Source organism: Populus euphratica, unplaced genomic scaffold, assembly GCF_000495115.2.
Source record: "Populus euphratica unplaced genomic scaffold, PopEup_1.0 scaffold510.1, whole genome shotgun sequence".
Lineage (NCBI taxonomy): Eukaryota > Viridiplantae > Streptophyta > Magnoliopsida > Malpighiales > Salicaceae > Populus > Populus euphratica.
This window is the reverse complement of record NW_011500227.1, coordinates 235,700-244,783: the sequence shown is the minus strand read 5'-3', so window position 1 is coordinate 244,783 and position 9,084 is coordinate 235,700. Positions and strand designations below refer to the sequence as shown.

The 9,084-nt window shown below is 32.0% G+C and overlaps 1 protein-coding gene and 1 long non-coding RNA gene across 2 annotated transcripts in view; one reads left to right on the top strand and one right to left on the bottom strand.

Annotated features, from left to right (window-relative positions):
* The first annotated feature begins 6,737 nt into the window (after positions 1 to 6,737).
* On the top strand, positions 6,738 to 7,776 carry LOC105112396 (uncharacterized). Its single transcript, XR_839752.1, has 2 exons — positions 6,738 to 7,031; positions 7,408 to 7,776. It is a non-coding gene; the product is annotated as an uncharacterized LOC105112396 (long non-coding RNA).
* Positions 7,777 to 8,753: 977 nt separating this feature from the next.
* Positions 8,754 to 9,084, bottom strand: part of LOC105112401 (L-type lectin-domain containing receptor kinase IV.1-like) — a 1,688-nt gene continuing 1,357 nt past the window's right edge. The window contains exon 2 of the mRNA XM_011008097.1: positions 8,754 to 9,070. Within this exon, the coding sequence (XP_011006399.1) occupies positions 8,754 to 9,070 (317 nt within the window). The remainder of the gene's footprint in view (positions 9,071 to 9,084) is intronic.

Sequence of the window (9,084 nt, the reverse complement as noted above, 5' to 3'; positions counted from 1 at the left end):
TGGAACCTCCTTTATATGTGGTTTCCAATTGAATAATAAGAATTTATATTATACTTGTTTGACATACCATTAGTGGAATCTCTAACCTTGACATTTGTTATTATCATTGTTTAATCGTTACATTAATATTCCATCTCAAAGTTCTCATCTTTTTCTTCTCCTTCTTTTTCATTATTATTATTATTACTAGTACTATTACTATTATTATTATTGTTGTAGTTGTTGTTGTTGTTGTTGCTATTATTGTTGTTTATAATTATTATTTATAATTTGTACAATTAACCTCCCTGTGGTTCGACCCCGGTCTTGCCGGGTTATTTATTACTTCGACACTCCTGCACTTGGGAGAAGACATCAACCTTTTAGTCGTGTCACCCACCATATTCAAGGAATCACATTCATTCCACAAAACCTATGAAAATTGTCAAAAGGTGGGATTTATTTTAAAACACAGAGAGTCTTTAGATAATCTTCTATTGACTCTTAAGTCTCATCATAGTCGAGATAAGCATTGTGCAATTTATGATTTATGGCCAATATTCCATAAGGAACATGCTCGACATAGTCTTGGGAATCTGACTAAAAAAGACCTTATTTGTCGGTTTTTAAGAAAACTAGATGGGAAGCCTATCCCCAACCCATAGAGGGTGTTTAAGCCATTCTTGGATGTAAAACCAAGAGAAGATGTGAGCCACAATCACAACTGCGATTTGAATTTTCGTTTGTAAAAACTTGTATCTTTTCATTTTATTAATAGCATAATATTTATGTTTTGTTATTTCTTATATTTGTTTAAGTATGTTTCAGGTTTGTTAGTGTTCATTATTTCAGGTGATATCTTCCTTAGATTGGATTTGAGCCTTCATTTGTGAATTTTTGTGTCTTTTGGTTTTATTATTATGTTTTGTTATTTCTTATTTTTGTTTTAGTGTGTTTCAGGTTTTGTCAGTGTTCGTTATTTCAGGTGATATCTTTTATACTCTATCTTTCTACCTTAGAACATTGAGGACAATGTCTCGTTTTGGTTGGGGGGAGAGGGTAGTAGTTGATAAAAAAAAATTGTTTTTCATTTCATAAAGCATGTGCATAATTGTTGTTACTAGGATGGCAGAGTAAAGGAGTTCTTTTGTTAAAGTGACTCTTGAGACGCATCTTAGTAACCATTCTTAACAAGGTCTATTATAATACTTCCTGAAATATTCAGGTTTACAAACTCTCGTATTGTTACCACTTAATTCTGCTCATATACTTATTTAACATGTATTCTTAAACCTTAATTTACACACACACACTTTAACATATGATTGTGGGTTGCATATTGGATTATTACATTATTTATGTTCTTTTGTTAAAGGTAACAACTAAGGGAAAGGGATTGTATATAATTAAAGAAAAACATGAAAAAAAAAGAAAAAGAAAAAGAAAAAAAAATGATGATAATAAAAATGTAGATAAGTTTGGTTTCGTAGCCTCCCTAACCTAAGCAATTAAGCCCGTAAGGGTGTCTTAACACCCAATACCCTAAATTCAACTGACTTGGGAGCTATTGGCCCAACGCTTGTTACATGGGTTGAGGAGAAAAGCTTAAGGGAATCAAACATTGCACTATCTACATATCAGTATCTGCGACCCGAGTTACTAAGCTCGTAGGGGTGTCTTAACACCTAATGCCCTAAGACCAACTGGTCTGGGAGTCATTAGCTGAAAGCTCATTACATGGGTTAAAGATGCGTGGTGCTTTAAGTTATATGTATATATATTAAAAAATAAATAAAAAAAGAAGAAAAAATAATAATAATAATCCCAACCCAAGGAAGTTAACCTTAAACATTAGAACAAAAATTTTGTTTTCTTCCAAGAAAAGTCCCATAATTATGTGTTGATATATTGAGTACAAAAGAAAGGTTTGTTAATATATTGTTAAGAGTTTGTTTATCTAGATAGATTAATGGAAATTAAATGATGAATACCTTGCTTTGTGGAATTTGCAAATTATTTTTCTATTTTAACGTTTTGATTACTAGGGACTAGTAATAAGCAGGCTGAGGGGTGTGATTAGTACTTAAAAGTGCATTTTTATCATGGTTTTATATCATCATTTTGCACTTGAAGTATCAATAACTCCTTAACTAAAGCATGTTTTATAATAATATATCTAATAATATAAGATACCTTTAATTTGTGGTAAATGTTCATTTTAAATGCAAGCCTATCACATAAATGAAAGGATTGATTGATGACTTTAAGAACTTAAATTGCAAGGGCAAAGAGATGACCAAAATTAGAAAAGAGATGTCGGTGCAATCCAAACCACAACACTGTTTGATAATTGGGTCATATTTAGAGCTATATAGATCTCAGCTTTAGGTCTACTTTATATGGATGGAAAGTTAAGATATAGGCCTACAACTTTTATATGGAGCCCAAGATCTAAAAATGTCATTTTCAAATCCAACTTATAGCAACAACAAAGAAGCCCAAATTTGTCCTCTAGTCCGAGCACTGTTCAGTATTTTAGCCATATCTGGAGTTCTAGAAGTTCAAATGAGCTGAATATTTACACAAGAAAACTGAGATAATTGCCTACAAATTTTATGTTTTTGAGTGGCTCTAATTTTAACTTTATCAATGATGTTTTGGGCAGACAAGAGAAGATAAGGATTGTCACTAAGTCAAGAGTTAACCACACGCTCATCAATTAGTCATCAAATCAATAGTTCCCAATTTTGGCCTATAAAAGGAGGCATTTACCATGCATTTAGGCATCTTGGCTTCCAAATCAAGATCATACTCTTGCTTTCTCTCTTTGTATTTTTTGTAATATTTATACTTCGCTTTCATTAATATCAAGTTTATGCCTTTCATTTCCTTTCATTTACGTAGCTAACTTTTATCTTATTTATGTTCTTATTTTATTTATTTATTTTTCTTTCTTTCATTAGGTCTAGCTAAGTTTATTATGTTAAGGTGAAAAGGTTACACTAATGGTGTAAGAATAAGTATAGTGTAAACTTAATATGAACTTTAATGTTTGATACTAACATGTTTTATATTTGTTATCTTGTTCACTCTTTAATACTTTGCTTGTTAAATAACTAATCTTGATTTATATTGTATAACACTTGGTACAACAAATGTTTGGCAGTTTCATAGCCCATACTGTATGGTATAACCGCCATCTAAGCTATAAAAGGAACTTGATTTGTTGTTAACATAAGTTATAATCATGAATGCTTGACGACATTTTCAAGTATTTGCATTAATCAAATAAAATGACTAATATAATCATGTTAACAATCTATAATCTGATTGGAATCTCCTTCATGTGTGGTTTCCAATTGAATAATAAGAGTTTATATTATACTTGTTTGAGATACCATTAGTGGAATCTCTAACCTTGACATTTGTTATTATCATTCTTTAATCATTACATTAATATTCCATCTCAAAATTCTCATCATCTTCTTCTTCTTCTTCTCCTTCTTTATTATTATTATTATTGTTGTTGTTGTTGTTGTTGTTGTTATTATTGTTACTATTATTATTGTTATTGTTGTTACTATTATTGTTGTTATTGTTGTTGTGTTATTGTTATTTATAATTTGTACAATTAACCTCCTTGTGATTCGACCCCGGTCTTGCCGAGTTATTTATTACTTCGACACTCCTGTACTTAAGAGAAGGCATCAATCTTTTAGTCGTGTCATCTAGGTTATCTGTAACCTCAAAAAAAAGAGGCGGCAACTCTAGTTCTTTGTTTCTGTTATGAAGTAGGAAGAACAGTAGCGGGAAAATATAAAGACTTTCAAATCAAATAAAGGCTAAGGCTACAATGACGTTTTGAACACCTCCTTCAAAGCTTATACGCACTATTTAAATAAATCAGTGGCATGCTAGGCTGATGTTAATTACTATTTCCATTTTGTTAGTATTATGTTAGTTTTTATTCTAGCAAGAGCTTCATGTGGCATTCTAGAATTATTTCATTTCCTATATCTGTAGGCATGCATGTAACAGAAAAAACAACAAGAATAGAATACAATCAATGTGTTTCTTCTTTCTCTATCTGATTCTTCTTATCTCTCTTCCTTCCAAATTCTTCTATCATCTAAAATGCTCTCATGCTAGTAGGAAGAACTCCAGTCATCCTAGCTATTATGAAGCAGGAAGAACAGTAGCGGGAAAATATAAAGACTTTCAAATCAAATGAAGGCTAAGGCTACGATGACGTTTTGAACACCTCCTTCAAAGCTTATACGCATTGTTTAAATAAATCAATGGCACGCCAAGCTGATGTTAATTACTATTTCCATTTTGTTAGTATTATGTTAGTTGTTATTCTAGCAAGAGCCTCATGTGGCATTCTAGAATTATTTCGTTTCCTATATCTGTAGGCATGCATGTAACAGAAAAAACAACAAGAATAGAATACAATCAACGTGTTTCTTCTTTCTCTATCTGATTCTTCTTATCTCTCTTCCTTCCAAATTCTTCTATCATTTAAAATGCTCTCATGCTAGTAGGAAGAACTCCAGTCATCTTAGCTAATCACTTGAGTTCTCTCCTAATCGATTCTCTCAAGATTCAACTTGCAACAGTTTCCAAGGGAGAGGGGTCGACCACTTGTGAAGAATGAAAAATATTTTAGGTTTTGATTTTTTTTTGCCCTTTTCCCTCTAAAAGTTTTCTTCCCTGTTCTAGCATAGTATTTATAGAAGAAATATTTCTAGGTTTCCAAACTGGTCCCTCAACTTTTTTTTTCTTTTTATAATTTTCTTTTTTCTTATTTTTTTGCATTTTTTAAAGTGAGTAATATCAACATCAACTCAAAAAATTAGTAATCGTAAAATTAACGCATCAAAATTTGAACGCGTTTAAAATACCTTTGAAAATTTAAATTCTTCTAAAATGATATTAAAAATACTAAAAATGATACAAATATATCAAAATATATTTTTTTGGGAGTTTTCGTTGTTTTTTTCTATTTTTGTTTTTTTTCTAAAAATTTATCAAAAACATGGATAAAACATTAGGTAGCAACAGTTTCAAGAAGAAAAAGAGGAAGCACAAGAAAGGAGACAAGTTAATTGTGAAATTAGGGATTTTAAGCTTTTTATTGTGGTGTTTTACCAACAGATAATGAAATATTAATATTTTTAATTATTTTGTCAGTGATTTTATTTGTAATATTTAATTTAAATTTTTAATTTAATAAAAAAATTCAAAAACCGCCAAATATCACCGATGATTTTCAATCCGTCGGTAATTTTTTCTATAATATTTAATTTAAAATTTTAGTTTAAGCTAATTTAGAAAACCTTCAAATAACATTAATGACTTTTCAATCCGTCAGTGATTTTATCTGTAAAAAATAGTAATTAACAGTGCAATTGAAAAGTGAATAGTTCCAAAGCTCTTTGTAAAATACCGACAAAATTTTCCATCGGTAATTCTCTTTGTAATTGACATGATGAATAGTATTCATAGTTTACAAATGATTTTACCGATGGAATTGATTCCATCAATAATTTTGTTGGTAAAAATGGCACGTCAACTTTTTTTTTGCTTTTTTTTTAAAAAAACATTTTTTTATTATAATTCTCTTAGTAAATATTAAGAGAATATTTTTGTCAATAAAATCTGTTAGTAATTTATAAAAAAATATTTTTATTTTTTCTAGTAGTAAATGGTGAGATTTATCCCGGCGTTTGTCCTAGCAATTTATCAGATTTCCTTAGTAGATCATTAGGTGTCTGGAACTCGATTCCTGTCAAACATTTAGGTACCTTGCACTCCACTCAACTTTAACTGCTCAAGCTTCCTCTACTCTTTCTTGGCTTGACCATAAGTGCTCTAGTCTTTTTCCATATTCCTCTGACCAAGTTCGGGCTTAAACTTTAGGTGGCTCGACACAATACATTGTGGATCTATCTAGGACTTGATACTAGCCCATTTCCTTACGTATGGAATCCAATCTAGCTACCAAATCATAAGTTGATGGTACTAAATCCACCTATGAAAACTTTTAAAACCAAATCAAAATATATTGGTATTTTTTTTGTGATTTTTGTAAAAACAATAACGAATAGGTTTTTACATTTTGTTTTCAAAAGTTGAAAAAATAAAACAAAAGGCATTAATTCTTTATTTTATCTTAAATTAACCTCTTAAAACTAAAATGGCTAAAATAAGGTGCAGTAAAAGGCTAATATCAAGCACATAAATTTTGAATGAATGAAAGGATAAGAGTCAATCAACCCAAATTAAAAGGATTGAAAATTATAAGTGACGAAGGATTGAAGGAACCTTCCAATCCTTTCTTTATGTCTTTATCCTTTTTGCCAAATGATACTAAATGCTTCCTCAGTAGTCCTTCCCCTCTAATCCATCCTTCAACCCTCCTAACAAACAAAGTATAAAACCTAATTATAATTATAAGTCTTTACAAAAAAAATAAAAATAATCGAGCTTGTTCAATCATTTTTATATTTGTTGTGGCAAGAAATTAAGGTTGAATTTCAAATAGATGTCGATGCAAAATAGGAAACTACAAAAGACTTGCTAATTTTGTTGATTGCTTTCAAGGCGTGCTGATTAGGGAGACAAAAAGGATAATGCTTAATAGTTCAGGGCAAAATAGATCAATTTTAAACTTTGAGGCCTAACTGAAACTAACCCTATATAGTTGGGAGATTTACTTGTAGTTACCTCTTGTCATATTTTTGCTTACAAATGTTTTAGGCCGACTTTACACCAAAAGGGAGAATATAGTGCCTTTGTTTGTTCTGCTCAAATTTTATGTCGGGAAAACCGAGTGTTCAATTGCATCTAGAACGTGAAATAGTGAAACCTTGTTGTGTGATCTATAAATTGGTATGCTGCTTTCATTTCACTGGCACTCTTTTTTTCATCTCAAATACAAGGAGACCAGCTGTCCCCTCCTGTTCAGAGCTTTGCTATGACCGAAGAAAATCAACATATCAAGCCCCCTCAAGAACCACCTGCTGAACAAGCAGTACCACCCTTGCCAAGTAAGTATAAAGAAAAATCATTTTTTGATGTTTTGTTGTTTGTAAGAAGTACCATCACGATCGAACGCAGAGATCCAAAAATATTATTCCATCGAGGACTTGAAGGTTCTTAATTTTATATGATCCGACCATTCGGGTCCTGATTTTAACAACTATAGTTTCCCTCGAAAAACAAGGGGAAAGGATGATATACCTAGATTCTATCAGTAATTCTGAACCATTATATTTGGATAATCTTAAACATTAGTTTCACAGTAGTATTATTTTTAGTTTGCTAACAGCTAAGGCATGTTTTAACTTTCTTTTCTTTTCTTTTTCCTTACACGCGATTATGACATCCATTTTTTCTATTCTTGAATGCTTTGGTTTGGACAAGTTTTAGGAATGTACGGGCTGGGGTCAAATCCTGCTACAAAAACAACATGGCCTGAGTTACTTGGCTTAACAGCGGAAGAAGCTGAAAGAAAGATAAAGGAGGAGAAGCCAGGCGCTCAAATTCAAGTTGTTCAACCTGATTGCTTTGTGACCATGGATTTTCGACAGAATAGAGTACGATTACACGTTGACTCATTCGGCAAAATCGAGAGAGCTCCTAGAATTGGTTAATCTTGCTTTTATGTTTGAGAATGAAACGAGTCTATAAGTCGATCTTGGATTGGCTATGTGGTTTACATTGTGTTTGTAATAGGTACGTCAATTTGCCTGTGAATGTTGTGTGATATCATTTTATTCTCTTTTCATGTCATTCACTATGGGTTGCCTTTGAATAGGGCATAAAATTTATGGGGTCCAAAATTGTCGGCATAATTGTTCAATGATTATAAGAAGGAAGTCTTGTTTCTTAAATCTCAGGGTCTCTTAAACCGAACTTGCTTGGATCAGCCGAAAGAAAATGATAAAGAAATAGAGGAATCTTGCAAACTTTTGTCAGTGAGTGGAATGGGATATTGTTATCAAGGAGGGATTTTTCATCTCTGAAGTTTCTGTATGTATCAGAATGGATTCCCGCTTCCAAGTAGGAATTTCAAGAGAACCTGAAATTCCACATTAATAGCAAAAAATTTTATTCGAGCATCTCAAATCAATAATTCTTCACTTTCAAGTTCCAAACAAATAAAACCACATCCATAGAAGAAAAAAGAACAGCAAAAAAAAAAAAAAAAAATCTTGTTAATTCCACCAAGTATTGATGCAAATGCAAGCAACACAAGAACGATAGATGAACAAACAACACATAATTATGTCGAATAACGTCGCATCACAAACTTTAATTTGAAAATTTAATACTAAATATTTCATCACAGAAAAAATAATAAAGTACTATTCGCCAATGGCCAAGAAACAACTTGAATCGGTTCTTTAACAGACAGAGTCTTTGGTAGTTGGCAGATTAATTCAGATAACTTGCTGTACTACTTCCAACTATAACTACGAATGTCTTTTAAACATTACCTCCTGCTTCATGAGTTGTTACTATGTTTGCTTTCTTATGTGATACAACAACATAAACAAAAGGGAGAGATACAGTGTTATGCATTTTATTTAACTTGCTTCATTGTTTTGCAGGTGGTCTTTCATGTACATCTCCTAAAGGCAGTTTACTACATAATTTTTTTAATAAAAAAACCACTCATAAAGTAAGTATTGGATACAGGAACTCCTCTGATTCACCAAATAGATCTTACATGAGTTCTTGATAAGGTCCTTGAAGAAAAGTAAGAATTAACGGCCACCTGAAAGGAGGGACTCTGCAACCGAGGACGAATGTGCAAATGCCATGTCCATAGAAGAAGGATAAGAATTGGCAGACTCATCGAAACCTTCACGATGTGAAAATGTTAGGCCACTTGCAGAAAGACGAAGTGGTGAAATGTCAGGCAGAGGAACATTCCCCTCTAAGAACTGCACTACTTGGCGCATGCTTGGCCTTGCTGCAGGCTCAGAATGAGAGCACATCAAACCAAGTTTCAATACCAATTCCATTTCCTCTGCAATATATTCTGTACCCAAATTGGGATCCCTTGCCTCCAGAATTTCACCTCCAAGCCATCGA